At 36.4% G+C, this 19,473-nt stretch overlaps 1 protein-coding gene across 1 annotated transcript in view; it reads left to right on the forward strand.

Annotated features, from left to right (window-relative positions):
* The window catches only part of UBR1 (ubiquitin protein ligase E3 component n-recognin 1), a 113,453-nt gene that overhangs the window by 83,364 nt on the left and 10,616 nt on the right, over positions 1-19,473 (forward strand). The window contains exons 37-43 of the mRNA XM_031672882.2: positions 46-142; positions 4,531-4,598; positions 5,566-5,716; positions 9,941-10,028; positions 11,249-11,382; positions 13,397-13,505; positions 16,319-16,375. Of these exons, the coding sequence (XP_031528742.1) occupies positions 46-142; positions 4,531-4,598; positions 5,566-5,716; positions 9,941-10,028; positions 11,249-11,382; positions 13,397-13,505; positions 16,319-16,375 (704 nt within the window). The remainder of the gene's footprint in view (positions 1-45; positions 143-4,530; positions 4,599-5,565; positions 5,717-9,940; positions 10,029-11,248; positions 11,383-13,396; positions 13,506-16,318; positions 16,376-19,473) is intronic.

Here is a 19,473-nt window from a genome sequence, read left to right on the forward strand (position 1 = left end):
GTCATCTTCCCTTATCTTTTTGTCTTCCTCTCTCTTACAATCTAGCATAATGGTCTGAAAGCATTAATGCAGTTTGCCATTGCACAGAGGATTACCTGTTCTCAGGTCCTGATACAGAAACATCTGATTCGTCTTCTATCAGGTAGAGTCTTCTCTGAATTATTATTATTATGTTATTTACATGTCTTTTCCCATTGCATTTCTGGCAGTGTGTTTTATTAGGAAACTACACACTCTGCTAATTTTGAACACTGACTATAGCAGCCTTACAAAAGAAAAAAACAAAAAATAAAACCAAACGTGTATACCTTCCCCTGTAATACCTGTAATCTTACTTTTAAAACCAAAGTATTTTCCAAATGTTGTCAACTTATGTCCATTATATCTACCTTGGGGTCTTTTGAGCCAGTACCCACAATCACTAACATCCTTGTATCCCAGTGTGGTTGGAAAAGGGAGCAATGATGTAGATAGATCATTTGAAGATATGTTTAATTTTGCTGGTGTGTATCAAAGTCAGAGTCATGTAAAAATAATAGAAATGCTAAGTGTGGTCATCTTAGACCGCATTCCCATGCATGCCCTTTTCTTTGAGAGACAGATTTTTTTTTTAAGATTTTAACAAGCTAGAAATTAAGCTTATATAGTGCTCTGAATTAGTATAAATATAAGAGGAAAGATGAGAGGTTATGCAGTAGTGGAATGAGTTGGCTTTCATTTTGGTTATCTGCATTTCCGTTTGGGCATTTGTACTATAGGAGCTCATCTGCACGTAACAGGTCAGGCTTAAAAAGGACTGTTTATAAATCTATTTGTTCATAACTTAAGTATGTCACAGGTAAAGGGGTTTAAGTTTACACTTCCTAAATATATTTCTACCGAATAAGAGAGTCCCTAAATTTTTTTTAAGGTTTGAAAAACCAAGCATAGTTTTTTTCTAGCTGATCTAGCAGGCTCCACCCCATCCCCAAATTGACTACCTACTTAACCTTAAAAGTCTATTAAAACAGATCACTTTCCTCCTTATTAACCCCCACAAGGAGCTCCTCCTGGGCAGCTTTCTGCTCACTCTGATGACCTTGAGTTTCCATGGCTTCATCCATGGTTGCCTAAATTTCCTTAGAACTGCCACCATGCTAAGCCTTTATGTTTTCAAATTAACTTCCAGCTATCTCCTGAATTAACCTCATGCTGATAGGAATCTAATATTAATACTGTTCCCCAGCCTCACACTTAATTTTTTTCCCTTTTTTCATTTACTTTTTCTCTTATTGGTCAGTTGCACAGACCCAGAATTTTGTGTATATTATATGTGCCTCTCATTCTTAGGATCTCTTTGTATTGTTAATAGTTTATTTTATTTGCATAGTAATATTTTGGTTTTGTTTTTTTAATTTTTTGGTATCTCTTTTCATTCCAGTTATAATTTGGATACCTTGTTTTACCAGCACTTCCAAAGAATCTCCCAGCTTTTACATTGATCACACTTTATGGGATTTATAAAGTTTAAAACACCTCCAAAATAAGCACCAAACAAGGAGACTATTTGATATCATCAGAAATGGCAGAGGCCGGAATAATAGTGCATAATCTCTAATTGGCAGAAGTGATGTGCTTTTGCTTTGTAATGTAGCTTTGTGCCTTGATGTAAAAGTCTGTCATGTGAAAATTTATTAGCAGGAAAAATCTTTATTTTCAGGATGTTTAGGTTATAAACTTATATATAGAGGAATAAGATATTGTCCCTGCCATTATAAGACTTATGAGTGAATTAAAGAGGCAGAACCTCTGTGAAGACTGACATTATAAAGTAGCTAAATGTCAGCTGGTAAAAATATGTGCTTCAAGAATTGAGATAGGAAGAGATCACTATGGGGCTCTGATGTGTGTCCTCTAGTAGGGGATACATAAAGACAAGGTGAGCGGGACAGAGACAGCTTTCTAAGCACATTGCATAATTTGAACAGAGATTGAGGACGTGGAGAGCAGGTGGTATGTTCAAATAGATGAGTCTGATAGGAGGAGGAGCACCTAGAGATAGAGAGGAATTAAGTTGTTATGATAAAAATAGAGGATCTTAAATGCCCCAGTGAGAGATTTGAACTTTATCCTTTAGGTTATTCAGAAATTTTGAAATGTTTTGGGCAATAGTATTCTAGGGTTAATTTGATATTGTATAGGTTGTATTAGAAAAAGGAAAAATTAGAGATAACATACATACCTATTGTAGTAACATAAATTAGGGAGGGAATTAGGATGGGCTGGGCTGACAAAAGATGGTGAATTAAAATGAATAACAAGATTATTGAGAGAAATAGGAAGTCCACAATTAAGAGCTGTGTGTGTGAAAGGTGATGAATATTGTTTTAATATATTGATTCTACAGTAGCAATAGGACATACAATGTTCAGTGCCATATATGTGCCAGAAATTGTATAGGGATCTTTTTATATAATCATTTCTTCTAACCACCATCCTTCAAGGAAATTCTCATTTTCCCCATTTACAGATGAAGAAATTGAGGCACAGAGGTTATATGACTTGACCAAGTTCATAAAACCAGTAAGAGGCAGAACTAATATTTGAACCCAGGCCTGACCGTAAAGCCTGTGCTTTTCCTGCTGTATCACAGAAGTTTTGCTGAGACATTTCATTTAGCATAAACAGAAGACTTTACTTATAGGTGAAAATATGCATGCAAAAAATTAACTTGATTTTAAAGGACTTTTAAAATAAATACATTTAGTAGCCAGAAAAAAAAAAGTCTCACAACTGCTTGTAAGAAAAATTTGATGACAAGAGTATTCCATTGGCTGAAAAGGTGATACAGTTCAGGACTAGGGATTAGAGGTTGTTACAGTGTCCTGGGAGCAAAACACTTTGTAACATTGAGAAGAAAATAAGGTAGGTAGTTTAAGTAGTGTCATGGACGTGTTAACTGGCATATCAGAAATATTACTGAAAAAGTTTAATTTGAGGAAGTGAGGGCTAGAAGCAGCAAATGACATATCAAGAACACACAGCTAGTTAATAGAACCTTGTGACTCACTTTAGTTTGTTTTATAAAGCCAATATTAATAGTATTTTTAGTGATTACTACATGCCAAACTCAGGATAAGTACTTTTAATATACATTTTAATGAACCTCCCAACAATTTTGAATACACTGTAGACTTACAGAAGTGAAGTTGCTTGCCTATGATTCAAATAGTCACAGGCAGTGCTGGATCCCATTTCTGTCTGACCCCTGTTGACAAAAATAATAGGAATAGAAAAATGTTTTATTTGAGCTAAACTGAGGACTATAGCCCAGAAGCCAGCTTCCCAGATTACTCTGAGAAACTGCTCCAGAAACATGGTTTTCAGCACTGTTTTATATCTTGTCAGAACAAAGAACATAAAACAAGTCAGGGATGCATTTCTTCAAGGCTTCAAAAAATAAATAAATAAAAACAGACCAGCATGTACACAAGGAGTCAGTTAGGCCTTGGCACCTGTGGAGGGAATACCAGCACTGGCATTCCAGCAAGGGAGCATTTAATCTTTATTTTTAACATAGACATTTTTTACTTCTGGTCAATGTGCCCTTTTCTTTAGCAATTGAAGCAGATGTACAATGTATGTTTGATAGGCCACAAACAGGCTGTTTTGGTTAGCATAAAATGCAAGTTAACTCATGTATAAGCCTGAATGACTTCCCCATACCTCAATATCTGAACATTTCTTTAATCACTCCAAAGCCCGTGCTCTTGACTTTTATAGTATTTAGAATCTTGGGTTTGCAGTGAAGAAATTGACCTTGTCTGAAAAAAGCCTTCTCTCCCTCATTTTTAACAAATAAGAACCTTATTGAATATAATTAATTTCCTCAATTTTGTATCTACCAAACCATTACTGCTGTTCTGAATTCTTGATTTCACTTCCTTGTCACTCTTTCCCTAACTTCTGAATTTAGAGACTGACCAGATCAGAAAGACAAAGCTTTTGAGCTGTGTGCATTTCCTTCCATTGATCAGCCCCTATAAAGCATTACCTAAACTTGTTCAGGAGGATCTTCTCCATCCTCCTTTAACCTCCTTTCACTTACACTGCTTTGCACGCCCTCCCTGCTCTCCACCCCCAAATTTCTTCATGTGTTTTATGTATCATAGAATATTTAGAAATACATAGTTAGGGGGAAGAAATGGTTGGGAATGTTGTGTAACAGTAATCTCTTTCATTCAGCAAATGCTTGTTTAACAATGTCTTATTTCAGTTGTCCTAGTTTATTTACCCTTTCTTCCTATATCTTATCTTTCAACCATTAATTTGTACTCAGGGCTTTTTAGGAGCCTTTTCTCAGTTTAGTTTATCTTCAGTTATGGTTCCCATATCTTAAAGGTGTGATGTACCGGTGTACCAGTTTCTGTATTTTATAACCCTGTTATATTTTTGTTTTAGATGTTTATATCTTATATTGTGTTTACCTACATCGCTGTATTACTGACTGAATTACATTAAGTTTTTTTGTTTGTTTGTTTGTTTTTTCAGTTGTTCTTCCTAACTTAAAATCAGAAGATACACCTTGCCTTCTGTCCATAGATCTATTTCATGTTTTGGTAAGTGCTCAGATTTTTTTTAAACTTCACTCAGATTTATAATTTGATGTGTTTTCCTCATTCAAATTCATGTTCTTTGTTCAAGATTATAAATTGTTGGTTTTAATACTGCAAAGTTTAATCTCTTTTGTCCATTCTCTTTATAGATAGATACCAATATGACTGAGACCATTAAAATCACTTTAAAAATGAAGCCACATTTACCCTTTACTTTGTAATGGGTCTTATCCTAGTTAATTACATTTAGGTAATATCTGCTTTCCCCCTCCCTCCTTTTCTCATCTTGTTTACATTATAAGCAATGAATGATGGTGTGAGCTATCTTAAAAGTCATTAATTATTTGTGATAGGGACCAGGCCATGGACACATCTAAGCTACCCGATAACACCTATAGTTGGGTGGCAGCTGTTTTGTGAGTTTCTTGCAAAGGTTTTCCATTTCTGTGATGATTCCATTCCTTCAAAACAAGTTCTCTAGAAAGAGCAATGGTGAGGTTGAGAGCATGGAGTCTGTGGATGCAATATTAGCCAGTATCTTCTCCCCAGTGGTTGTCACCCCTGTCTTTGGAATCTCTTGGGGGAACCTTGAAAAGAATGCTGGTAACAGGGCCCTGTCCCCTGAGATTATGATTTGGTTGTACTGGGGTGGGGCCTGTGTGTCAGTGTTATTTTAAGAGCTCCCCAAGTTGTTATAATGTTGAATCTTCTAAAACCACAGGGTTGAGACCACTACCTAGAACTAGAATAACTCAGCCTAGTAAAGGGATGAATCTGTTTGGTGATGACTTCTTCCCCTCTATTTATGGTATATTATATTCTAAAATATCCCTTTGAAAATTAGGAAAAATATGGTGGTTACTAAAAAACCGCACCAACACAGTGCAGGATCTGGTGATCTTTACATTTATGAGATTAACTTATTTTGGTCTTTGTTGTTACCCACGTTCATGTCCATTTTCTCTCATAGGTGGGTGCTGTGTTAGCATTCCCATCGTTGTACTGGGATGACGCTGTTGATCTGCAGCCTTCACCAGTTAGTTCTTCCTATAACCACCTTTATCTCTTCCATTTGATCACCATGGCACACATGCTTCAGATACTTCTTACCATAGACACAGGTAAAGCCCTCATCAGTTGTTAACTATAAATAACATTTGGCCATGATTTATTGGCAGAATTAATGATGCTTGTGATTAACCCTATTATGTACTTCTAAGTCCTGTATTACGTCTCTTGTTGAATGATTGTTCATTTGCTTCCCTACAGATGCTATTTAAACAGAAAGGTAGAAGAGCAGAGACAGGAATAGTTAACTAAACCACTTGACCCTCCAACTTGTGGCTGCTTTCTAGGTATACAGGGAGACGATTTGGACCTGCTTTTCTTTTTTATTTTCCTTCAGATTCCCCAATGTCAAGATCGGGAATTAGTCTCTCCACTGTTTGTACCTAAATACTTGCAGCCTTTTGATAAGCCTGCCTATGAAACCATTTTTGATTCCTCCAGCTAGAATGATAGAACTTTATTCATTTTATAGCACTTATCACACAGTATCTTATTTTATATTTATAGCTTACTCTTGTTCTATTCCTTTCCCTGCTTCTCCTTTCTCCCTGCTCCTTCATCCCTATTGTAAGTGACTTGAATAGGGAACATTCAGATTTCAAAGTCTTTTCCTCATAAGTTTCAAGTGTCTAGCAACTTTTGTTATACCCAGTAAGAACTCAGTATTTTCTGGACGAATGTTCATTTGAGGATACATAAGTAATATAACATCATGGAATTGTGATATATTTGTCCTTTTAAACTCAGCTCTTAATAGAAAGCAAAGTCGGGTCGGGTCTTGAGTATCAGTGATACTGAAAGTTCAAATACTTTAGAGGACAGATAATTAAAGTACCTTAGAACAATATCTAGCAAAATTAGCATATGCATTTATCTTTTGACCCACCAACCCCACTTTTAGGAATCTACCCTAAAGCTCTGCTGACAAAAATATGAAAGAATACAAGCATAAGATTGTTCATTGTGACATTATTTGGAATAGCATGAAACTGGGAGATTAGTTGAATAACCTATGATCTATTCTTATAATGGAATGCTGTGCTGCTATAAAAAGGAATGAGCAAGATTTATTGAAGAAGTGAGCTCCAGGATGTAATATCAAGTGAATAAAGTAGAGTACAGAGCAGTAGTTATAGTATAATACCTTTGTGTAAGACATTTATGTGTATTTATGCATATACGTGCTTACATAAATTCATATTTACTTACAGTTTTTATAAATTAAACAACAGAAGTATAAACCAAAAACTAATTAAAAAGAGTTACTTCTAGGACAAGGTAAAGAGTATAAGGATTTGAGCAAAGACTCTTGTGAATGTCTTTTAAATGTAGTTTTGATTTTAGAACCCTAATTATACTGAAGTAAAAAAAATCAAATGGTTAAAATAATTTTTAACAATTGGAAAAAACCTAACTATAACAAGCATATTGAGAAAATAATTACTTAGATAACTTTAAAATATAGTATTTCAACTGTACTTTTCTAGTAGGATATATTCTGATAATGGAAGAACTATTTTAAAAATCTTAAATTGAACTCAATTAGTGGTATTTGTTATTTTGAATTATTTTAGGTAATTTTTAGGCTAAACCAAGTAAGTGGTTGTGTTAATGTCATTAGGAACCAGATTTTCAGTATAATGAGAAAGGCACAAGAATAAATTCAGAAGAGTTAATAAAAACCTAATAATCTCAGTTAAAATCCCTACAAGTTATTTTTTGGATATCAACAAACTGATTGTAAGTTTATATGGAAAGGCAGCAGACTCAATAGCCAACTCAGTATTGAAGGAGAAGAACAAAGTCAGAGGACTGACACTACTTGACTTTAAGGTTTACTATAAAGCTACAGGAATCAAAACAATATGTTATTGGTGAAAGAACAGACAAATGAATCAATGGAACAAAATAGAAAGCCCCAAAGTAGACCCACATAAATACTGTCAACTGATCTTTGATGAAGGAACAAAGACAAATGGAGCAAAGACAGTCTTTTCCACGAAATGGTGCTGAAATAACTAGATACCCACATGTAAGACAGAGACACACAGACCTTACACCTTTCCCAAAAATTAACTGAAAATGGATTCTAGACCTAAATGTAAAGTATGAAACTATACAACTCTTAGATGATAACATAGGAGAAAACCTAGGTGACCCTGAATATGCAGTGACTTCTTAGGTATGACACCAAAGGCATGATCCATGAAAGAAAGAGTTGATAAGTTGGACTTCATTAAAATTCAGTTTTTGCTCTGCAAAATATAGATCAAGAGAATGAGAGGATAAGCCACAAACTGTTTGAATGTATCTGTAAATGACACATAAAAAACTGTTATCCAGAATATGCAAAGAACCCCTAAGATTCAACAGTAAGAAAACAAACAGCCTTATTAATAGTTGGCAAAAAACCTGAACAGACACCTTCCCAAGGAAGATATTCAGGTGTCTGTTAAGCATATGAAAAGATATTCAATTTCAGGTGTCATTAGAGAATTACAAATTAAAACAACTACAAGGTACCAGTGCACATCTATTAGAATGGCCAAAATCCCTAACACTGGCAACTCTGAGTACTGGCAAGAATGTGGAACTCTCATTCATTGCTGACGGGAGTGAAGTCCATGCCACTTCGAAATACAGTTTGGCAGTTTCTTACAAAACTAAGCATGCTTCTACCATACAGTCCAGCAATCACACTCCTTGATGCCTACCCAAATGAAGTGAAAACCTCGATCTACACAAAAACTTGCACACAGATGTTTATAGCAACTTTATTCATAATTGCCAAGATTTGGAAGCAACCCATGTATCCTTGTGAATGGATAAATTAACTATAGTACATCCAAACAATAGAGTATTCTTCAGTGTTAAAAACAAATGAGCTATCAAGCAATGAAAAAGTGTAGAGGAACCTTAAATGCGTATTACTAAGTGAAAGAAACATATTTGAAAAGTCTACGTTCTGTATGATTTCAACTATATGACATTCTGGAAGGTGCAAGACTATGGAGACAGTAAAAAGATAAGGGATTGCCTGGGGTTAGGGGAGAGAGAGAGGTGAACAGGCAGAGCACGGAGGATTTTTAGGGCAATGAAACTACTCTGTGGGATATTACAATAGTGGATACGTTTCATTATACATTTGTCAAAATGGATAGAATGCACAACACCAGGAGTGATCACTAGTGTAAACTATGGACTTTAGGGCAATAACTCAGTGGTGCTGATAGCAGGGGAAATGGTGGGTATTTGGGAAAAGTTGATATATGGGAAATCTGGGCTTTCTACTCAATTTTGTTGTGAACCTAAAACTGCTTTAAAAAACAAAGGTAAATTAATTTTAAAAGATCTTGTTACGTGAGTGCATGCATTTCACCAAACTCATAAAATGGTGCATTTAATATTTGTGCATTTCATTGCATGTAAAATTACCTCAAGCCAAAAAATTAGTCATATACAAATGTCAGATTCTTGCATTTAAACTGGAAATATCAGTATGAGCTCGTGATATATTTTCCTTTAAAAAAAATTATCCTTCCTAAAGAGACTTTAATTGACAAAGGAAAAGAGCTGGCACTATTTAAGGAAAGAGACTCAGGGTAATTTTAATCATGGCTTCTGAGATGGATTAATGTATAAACAAAGCATTTTTAAAATAAAAGAGTACTACTCAGATGTGCTGTAACCATCCCTCACAGCAGACTGAAAAGTAATCATGTTTATCCCCGTTTTAATACAATAAAAGTTCAGAGAACTTCAGTGGCTTACCCAGAATTTTAACTCAAGTAGGAGAGTTGACATTGCCAGAAAGGTTTAGGATAGTCCTCCTAAGGGTTAAGAATAGATTATGGAGGAAAATGACCCCACAAGGTTCTTTTTATGTGTGTCTCTCTTTGCTTGAGCAAGAAGGCAAGACAGGAACCTACTTCCCTTTCTAGATGTTGAATTTCTTCCTGCTGGCTAAGACTGCTAGGAACCCAGAGCAGGTAGATGACCTAATTTATTTACCTGGTTGTATTATAATGAGGTAAATACTTTTTTAAATGTCATGTTTAGCAAGATTGTGATTCTGCCCTATGTGTTTTCTCCAGCTAACATACTGATAAAGGTTACCTAACAGTTTTAATATTCAGAATCAACTATTTAGACTGAGAACAAAGTAAGAACCTCAGTTGAATTGACACTACTTATTGTCCTGGAACCATGAAATTGAGGTATAATTGATAAGCTGAATAGCAAATTAGTAGATTTATCTTTCAGAATTTCTTTTTCAGACCGCCCCCTTGCTCAGAATCAAGAAGAGAGTGAAGAGGCCCGTTCTGCATCTTCTTTCTTGGCAGAAGTTTCTCAGTATACAAGTGGGTGAGTAGCAGTCCATTAGTGCAGTCTATTTCAATATTATTTTTATAATTCCACATCTTTGTTCAGTGTTTGGCAGTGCAACTTTTGAACCGTTTTAATTCCAGTTTTTAAAAATCAGTTAACGTCTTTTGAAATAACAACAAAGAAAAGCTACCCATTTATTTGTTTCTGAGACTGAAACAAGTTTTGACACATCTTTTGCTCTTTAAACTGTTCTGGCAACATAGGCAAAAGATGATAGAATTTTAACAGTATGCATCAGTTAGAAGTTAAATAAATGTAGAAAGTAGAAAATAGGTTGTCCTTTTAAAGCATTCCATACAGTTGACGCACTTAGCTAATTAGAGGTTTTTCAAGGCTACTCTAAGTCATATGTGAAATACATTGGCAACGCAGAGGTTAAAACCAAAAGTGCAATAGGAGTGCTCTGCTGAACTTCTTCACCTGATACCAGCTTCCCCTCTTTGTTTTCATCTTCTTCATCAGTCAGTTTTTTTTCCAGTTTAGGTACTGAGTATGTGTATGTTTATTTTTAAGTTAATCGACTTAAATTTTTAGAGCTGTTTAAGGTTTATAGAAAAGTGGTAGAGCGCATGCCTAGCATGCACTAGGTCCTGGGTTCAATCCCCAGTACCTCCATCAAAAAGACAAACAAAAAACAGATTTCCCATTTACTCCCTTCCCCAATCAGTTTCTCCATTAGTAACATCATGCATTTGTGTGGTACATTTGTTAAGTTGATGAGCCAGTACATTGTTATTAACTAAAGTCATAGTTTACATTAAGGTTCACTCTTTGTGTTGTATGATTATAGTGTCATATAGATTAGTTTTACCACCCTGCACATCACCAATTTTAATACAGAAATCAGGAAAGTATTAATTCTTTTTTTAAATTAACTTCTGCTTTGGTTAGTTGTTGATAAATCTCTTTGCTCCACATTTCATTACAAAGGCTAGGAAAAGAAGAAAGTTCTTTGCCTTAAAGATCTACATGGTAAATAAAACATGCAAGATTTATATACTCTTTAGGAAACTATTAGGAAATTTAAAGACTGAAGCTATAGCTAGTTAAATATTTTGTTTTAAAAGTTTAAAAATTAAATGGATAAAAAATTATTTAATGCTTAGCTATGTTTTTGAAAGGAGATATATTTACAATCTAGACAAAGTTTTGATCTGACCAGTATTTTGTTCTGTTTTGGGATTATTGCCTCTTAGCTGCATTGGGTGTGGCATTCCTGGCTGGTATTTATGGGTCTCACTGAAGAATGGCATCATCCCTTACCTTCGCTGTGCGGCATTGTTTTTCCACTATTTACTTGGAGTAACTCCACCTGAAGAACTGCTTACCAGTAAGTAGGAAAATGAAAGCCCAGAGAGGTAAATAAGAGACTTTTTTTCTTACCTTCAATCTCCAGTATGCAAAGTGAGAGAGGCAGAAGCACATCTTCATTCCTCACCTCTTTCATCAGTGTCCACTGCAAACATGTGTGTCCCCACCCTGGTGGAGGTAAAAGATGAGGCTAAAAACCACATTAGCCTCATAATCTGCAAAACCTTGTCATGGCTCCTGTCTATGTACAGCTTTTATACTCGAGCCTGTAAATGCCAGCATGCAGAATATAACAGACAGGTTATACAAGAACCTAAAGGCATAGGTTGCCTTTAAGGGAAGAGAACTGTTAGGCTAGGTAGGAGGAGATTTTTATTGTATATTCTGTTATTTGAAATTTGAACATATGACTATATCTATTAGAAAAGAATTAAAATGCTGGTAGGAAAGTCCTATCATAACAAACCAAGACTGTGTATATTTGAGTAAGAGACTCATTTTCTTTCTCCTTTACTTGCCTTAAATCTAGATCCAGGTAGAGAGGCTTCCTTGTGGCTTTGTATGGTTAAAAATCAGAAGGTTTGTATGATTTTGGAAGAATCACCAGAGTTGCTCAGAGATTCTTCCTTTTGTCCTTTTCTCAGGTCAGCTTTACTGGCTATCAGCTTCTCTATCTTGAACTCAGTTTCGTAGGGTTCATTAAATCTCGGTTTATTCTGAGCCTGTATGAATAAGATGTTACTTTCCAAGTAGCTTGTGGTTGTCAGTACAGATCTGCTGTTTTCATTTTTTTTAAATCATGTATTGTAAAAACTAGAACCAAGAAGCTTCTAGAAGAGATCATAAAGAATATCTTGGCTATTTTGAGGTAAGCAAAGCTTTCCTAGAGAAAAAAAGGCACTAAGCATAGAAGAAAAAAGGTTTAACAATCCAAAGTGTAAATTTCTGCTCATCATGAGACCATTATAAGTTATATCTAGATTCAAATTATGATTTTATATTCTGCTTGCTAGCTATATATCCTTGGGTATCTTCATCTCTGTGCCTTAGCTTCATCATCTATGAAACAGATAAAAAAACGCAAGGCAGTTTGGAAATTAAATAACATACATGAACACTTAACCTTGGTCATAAAAATTATTAAATTCTCAATATGTTAGTTTTTCTTCCTATTATTAATATCATATAGTGTGGATTGTAAGTTTCCTAGAAAAGATGTATTAAAGATACTTGAATGTCTTCAAACTTTAACACATTTCATTTCCCAGAATGAGTACTGGAGAGAAGGCTTCCTCCCCAGTCCTGATGCTTCCTTCCATGTGGCTAGAATAAATTAATGCAACACTTAAAAAACACTTAAAAAAATCATACATTATCTAGTTGGTATAGTGGATAAGATAAAGTCCTTTTTTTTAATTGGGAAGAGACCAAATATAAACAAACAGATAAAGATATATAGTATAATGTCAAATGGTGATAGGTGCTGCAAAGAAAAATAAAGCAGGTCATGGGAACAGAGAGTGCTGGGGCCAGAGTGGGTAACACGTTTAGATAGATAGTCATAGAAGGTTTCTCCTTCAGAGACACTGGAAAAAGAGAGGGAGTAGAACTGGGCAGGGAGTTGAAGGAAGAGTACTCCTAAGCATAAGGGACAGTAAATGTAAAGGCTTTGGTTGACAGAGTCAAAGAATAGTAGAGATGAGTGGCCGTAGCCCAGTGAACAGGGGAGGGTGTCGGAGATGAGGTTTAAGAGGCAGCCACCGGCAGATGCTGTCCAGCCTTTATGCCACAGAGGGGGTTTTTGTATTTTATATTTTTGTGGTGGTTTGACCATGGAGAAATCTGATCAGGAGATTGACTCAATCGGATTTAAAAGTATCACTATGTCTTACTTATCACCCATAGTTTTATAGAGTACAAAATACACTCTATATAGAGACAGTATAGAAATGAGCATAAACAATGAAGAAACTCTGTTAACAGGTTGATCAGGTAAGAATAACATGCTTATTAAATGTATGTTTTTCTTGCAGATTCTGCAGAAGGAGAGTACAGTGCACTCTGTAGCTATTTATCTTTACCCACAAATTTGTTCCTGCTTTTCCAGAAATACTGGGATACTGTAAGGCCCCTCCTCCAGAGGTACTGTGGGGGTAAAATATCATTGTTGGGTTATTATACAGTTTGGAAATTTTAAATTAAAATTATTTGCTAAGCTTTTAGATTGATTAGCATTGATTGAAGGGAGTGACAAAAACAGATGGAATCGGGAATAAGACCAGCAGCAGTGAGCAGCTGGAATTTCTGCTTGTTCCACCTTGACTGCCACTCACTGTGCTTATTTTTCCCACGGCTGCTGTCTCATCCCAGTTTTAAATAGGGGCAAGGGCGTAGGGGGAGTCATGTTATCAGCAACCATACAGTCACAGTTAAGTATCAAAAGAACCCAAGTGAGGCTACAGCAGCAGCATATCTCACATGGTAGTGCACATCTCAGAAAGGTAACTGGGGAGGAAAAAAAAGTCATTTGGTAGATCAAAGATGTATCCAGTTAAATTTCTCATAGAGAAGTGTGTCTTTCTTTCATTAAAACTTTCTACCCCATTGCTTACTGGCCCTTCAGATCACTCTACCCTTCAAACTTCTAGTCTCCTTACCCTATCTTTGCCACTACTGTTTTCCTTTGTCTTTTTTTAATCGGTTCTAAATGTGTTACTCTTACTTTATTTCCCCCATTAAAGTTTCTGACGTTGATTCCAATACTTGTTGGTAGGGCAGTAGGGTAGGGTTTGCCACACATCCAACAAGCAATTCTCAGCTGGGTGTCCTAAATTCAACTCAATTCTGACACTGTCTAGCTGGAGATAGCTTCAGATCCCACAGGTTAAGGGCTCAGTCCTATAAAACTGACACACTACACACACACGCGCGCGCGCGCACACACACACACACTTCAGCAACTTCAGCAGCCCACAGAACTCAGAGAAATATTTTACTTACTAGGTCACCATTTTATTATAAAAGAATATAACTCAGGAAAAGCCATGTGGAAGAGATGCAGAGAGCAAGGTATGGGGAAAGGGAACCAAGCTTTCGCACTCTCTGAGCACACCACTCTCCCCAAATCAACATGTGTACGTCAGCCTGGAAACTCTCCACGTCTTGTCCTTTAGGGGTTCTTACAGAGGCTTTATTTTGTAAGCGTGGTTGATTAAATCATTGGCCATTGGCAATTGATTCAACCTCCAACCCTTCTTCCTCCCTAGAGGATGGTGTATGGGTGGTAAGGCTGAAAGTTCCAACCCTCGAGGTTAGTTCTCAGGCTACCAGCCCACATTCTTAAGTCCAAACTTCACTTCGTTAACATAACAAAAGACACGTTCTCATTCTTCTCATTTAGGAAATTCCAGAAGTTTTGGAAGCTCTGTGCTGAAGTTGTGCTGACCCATTTATGCCAGGAACTGGGTCAGAGACCAAATATGTATTTCTTATTATTGTTAAAAAACACAGTTCAGCTGAGTAAACCTGAAGATCTAATTGGTTATTAAACAATTCATGAGTAGCAAATAGAAAGGAGGTTTTTATAGGCAGAGGGCAAATGGGACAAGGGAGTCATAAATAAAAAGGGTTATTTCCAGCAAAGTCACCTGTGTTTACAGGATAAAAGTGTCTCTTAGGCAGATGACCTCTCTGGTGCTGACCAGGAAATTCCAGACTGACTGGTAAAGATTTCTTTTCTGAGGAAGATTGAAATTGCACTTAGGTTAGGTATGAAGTCTGGATTTGGTGACATGGCTTAGCACAAGTAACTCCATTTTGGGCCTGCTGTTTCTTTTTTAACATTATCAGTCACAATATCACACTCATGATTTCGTTGTCTTTTCAGTCTCCTGCGTTTTTCTTTCTCCTTTTTCTTAATCAGTGTCTCTTCCCCTGCATGCCCAAGTCAGGATTCGAGTGAATATCTGCCCATCTCCTGCCACCTTTCTCTGCTCTCACCTCTTCTCTTGGGTTCTTTTCTGTGTTTTCTTATTTCTCATGAGGTATTCTGATCTCTAGTGTGATTGAAAATTAATTAAATGGATCCAAAAAAATCAGTATCATGCTTGTGTTGAGTACAATCACAGTAGTTTATATTAATTTTACTTTTATATTCTTGGAGTCGATACATTTTTAACTTGCTATTCTAATTTAATGTTAAAAACTCAACCTTTGAAATAGAAGGTCTGTACCAATCCTGGCTCTGCTTGCCTCAGAGCCCTTCCTCATCCTCTGCTCTGAAAGGCAGGGGACTGACTCCTGTAGCCATTGTTCCCCAGTCTCCCTTGTCAGTTAGCTTCTGCCTGAATTCAGCCTGTGGGAGGCACTGGCAGGCTGCTGGAGGCTGGGAGGAAGAGAGAAGCCTGTGTTTAGGCCACCTCTCTGCCTTGTGAGGCATCTCTAGCAGTGGCTACAGTCCTTCTCTGGCTCCAGTTCCTGCTAGACAAGTGTCCTGCAGTTCTAGTATCTACCAGTGACCCTAGCTCCTGAACTCCAACAATACCGCTATTTTCTTCTGTTCCTCCAGCCTGGGAAAGGTAGCTTCCTGTTACTGGCCAATCTTTGGGTTGCCTTGCCTTTTTGTCTCCTGATTGGCTTCTCAGCCCTTCCGTCACCTTTACTTCCAATTCCTGGTATTAAACTCCCTCCTGTTAAAATACTCAGAATGGCTTCTGTTTTTCTAGTAATAGATAAATTCTTTAAAAAATAAATTAAGTGGGGAATAAATAGGAAGACAGAAAAAAAGAAACGGAGACAAGAAAAGGAGAAGAAAAGGGGGCAAGACATAGGGTAAAAGAAGTCCAGCAGGGGGCACATGGAAAGAAGGGACAGAGAGATTTCGACAGAATGGATCAATGAATATTGCACTGAAGTTGTGGTGACCCATTTGGTTTTTCTCTCCACTCTCCGTATAGGTGGTGTGCTGACCCCGCCTTACTAAACTGTTTGAAGCAAAAAAGCGCTGTAGTCAGGTTGGTTTTACTTCTCAGTCCTTCCCCATCTACAAATTGTGTTTCTGAATGTAGTCGGTTATTTAGCATGCTTTCTAGTCTGCCATCTTCATTCTCAGCACATTGTTTCTTACATTTCTGTTAGTCTTTGCCAAAAATTACATTCTTCCCACAATTGATTTTTTTCTTGGAGTGGCTGTCCTTTCCCTCTTAATTGTTTGACACCACCAGCTCCTGTTCCTTAAGCTAGTGCATACCTATTAAAAGGCAAAGAAAGAGATGATGTCTTGGAGCTGCTATTGTATTAAAATGAGAAGATTCATATAAACCATTTTTTCAGTATTCATATAAACCACTTTTTTTTTTTTACTTTTGAGAATAAAGATACAAATACAACTATTCCCTCCTCCCCTTCCCTTCCTTTCTGATGCTTAGACACTACCCAGCAAAACTTCCTTCAGCCCTCCTGTCTCCCTTAAGTTATGGCTCCATTTGAAATCCATCTCCTGCTCAAGGACCAATTCAAATGCTGCGTTCTCCCTGAAGCCTATCCTAATACATCCCCCTTGTGTGTGTGCTCACATATGTGTGCATGTGTCCTGGCCAGCACCGTAAATCACTAAGTGGTAAACTCAACAAGGGCTAGAACTGCGTGCTTATCTTCATTGCATCCCTCCCAGGACCTGGTTTGTATCAGGTACAGTCTCTCATTCTTATTCAGATTGAATCACATCAATAAACAGAAAGAGGAATTGACCCCCAGCCTTAAATACTACCACTAGTACCACTTTTTAATGGCTAAGGCTAACATTATGAGACCTTGTGCATTTGCCACCTTCTTTTCTCCTGTGTTTTCACCCTTTGAGCTCCTTTCACCTTCTCCTTAAATGTGCTTATGTTGCCTACTCCTTAACCCATCTTCAGTGATTTAGAAATTATAGATCCCACCCTCTGTGCTCAGATTCAGTAGTATTCACATGACTAGGAAAAAGAAGGTTTAAAAGATGAGTAGCTACTTTAGGACTATTGATCTTACACAGTTTTTCCTATATTTCAGATCGTTGTGTGCCTTTTAGACATCTATTTCCCCAGCATGGTACTAAATACTCTGGGAGAGTTAAAGGACATAAAACATACAGCTTTTGGTCATGGGTAATTTACAACCTAATTATGCTCATAAATTCAAGACAAAAGATAAAGTATAATAATGTATGGAATATACTGTTAATTCTATAGAAATGTAAAGAGTAAAGATTCTCAATTATGCAAGATTAGGCTTAGAGGAAATAATTTTACTGAACACAGAAGGAATTGTAGAATTTGAATTGATTGAGGTTTGAGGAGAGAATTTCCTATTATTCAGATGACCTTCCCCAAGGCTAGCATGCAAGGCTTTAATTGTATCAGTCTGGTGAGAATGAATAATAACATTTGTGAACATATATCAAGTATTAAGTATATTGTGTTTCACTTGAATATCTTACTGAGTTCTCAACAGCTCTTTGGGGCTTCTTGATACTGTTATTCATATTTAACATTTCTTAAATCATCGTGAGTCTTTTATGTTTTTCCCCCTCCCTCCTCCCAAAATGTGTTATTAAATTAATGGTGTGCCTTATGATTAAGAAAGTGTAATATATTTATTCTTAGTTTAAAGTCCAGGATAATACAGCATTAGGTTCAGCAACTTTTTGGTGTCAGAGGATTTAGGATTTGTGACTGGGTCTGTTTGATTTCAAAGGCTGTGTCCTTAACCACCACTACTTTTTTTTTTAAATGAAATTACTTTCTTTATTTATTTTTTAAAATTTATTTTGGGGAGGAGTAATTAGGTTTTTATTTGTTAATTTTTAATGGAATTACTGGAGATTGAACCCATGACCTTGTGCATGCTAAGTGTGCACTGCGCCAATGAGCTATACCCTCCCCCCCCGAAATGACATTAATGTAGCTTCAAAAAAAAATCCTAGCAACAAAAATAAATTTTAAAAATTGACATTTTTCTAAAATGGTGCATACTAAAATAATTAACTAATACTTGATTACAGAACATAATTCAAACTATTGTTGGTATTTCAGTGTATTACTAAGGAAACGTTTAAAAAGAAATTTTGCACACCAAAATTGGAACAGCACTTATAATTCTATTTACGGCTGTGAAAAGGCAGTCAGCTTCTACTTAAAACTGTAACCAGTGATGAAAATATACTTCAAAAACATAAACATTTGCTCTGACAATCTTTAATATTGGTTAAAAACAGACTGATGTTCGTTCCTGATGGAAGTTACTTTAATCCAACGTGCAAAAAAAGTGTAGCTATATGCTTTTACTTGAGATACATGAGACCAGTGCTTCTGTACTATGTACACATTTAAAAGATTTTAAATGTATTAACTTAAGGAAGGACATTGCATCTTCTCTATGGATAAATCACATGCTACAGAGAGCCCAAAAGCTTGCTGACATTCTTTTAGTTACCCAAACTATCTGAAGAGGCATACCTGTTCTTGTCCTAATTTTGATCCTAAGTAAAAATCCAGTTTTAAAATCAATCAGGAATTACTTTGACTAGGAAATCTTGGACTTGTAGCAAACGTGCAAAGCTTGTCTCTGAAAGCCAGGTTCCTAGACTCCCTTTTCTAACCCTCTCACCTCTGGTCCAGTCCGCAGACCCCATCAGCTGCAGAGGGGCAATACCCAAAATAAGAAGGAATGAAAAGATTCAGCCCATGACCAACATGCCTGTAACCACCACTACTTTATATTACCTTCCTCGACAGTATAGAAATCTAGCTGGAACAATTTGGTCTTAGGAAATATGAGAGTTGGGTTTGGAAAGGAGGTCAGCTGATGAAAGATTTGGAATTTTAGGCTGAAAAGTTTAGATTTAATCTAGTCAACAGTGTGAATTACTATGGATTGCAAGTGTCAACTAAAACAAAATGCACAACCTAAAAGTTGAGAATTAAATTTTATTTGGTGAATTTTCTGAGGACTTCAAGCCTGGGAGGCAGCTTCTCAGATAGCTCTGAGGAACTGCTCCAAAGAGATAAGGGAGGAGCCAGGATATATAGGGGGTTTTTCCAACAAAGACTGGGTAGTCTGAACATAAAAAGAT

The sequence above is a fragment of the Vicugna pacos genome, chromosome 6 (assembly GCF_048564905.1).
Source record: "Vicugna pacos chromosome 6, VicPac4, whole genome shotgun sequence".
Lineage (NCBI taxonomy): Eukaryota > Metazoa > Chordata > Mammalia > Artiodactyla > Camelidae > Vicugna > Vicugna pacos.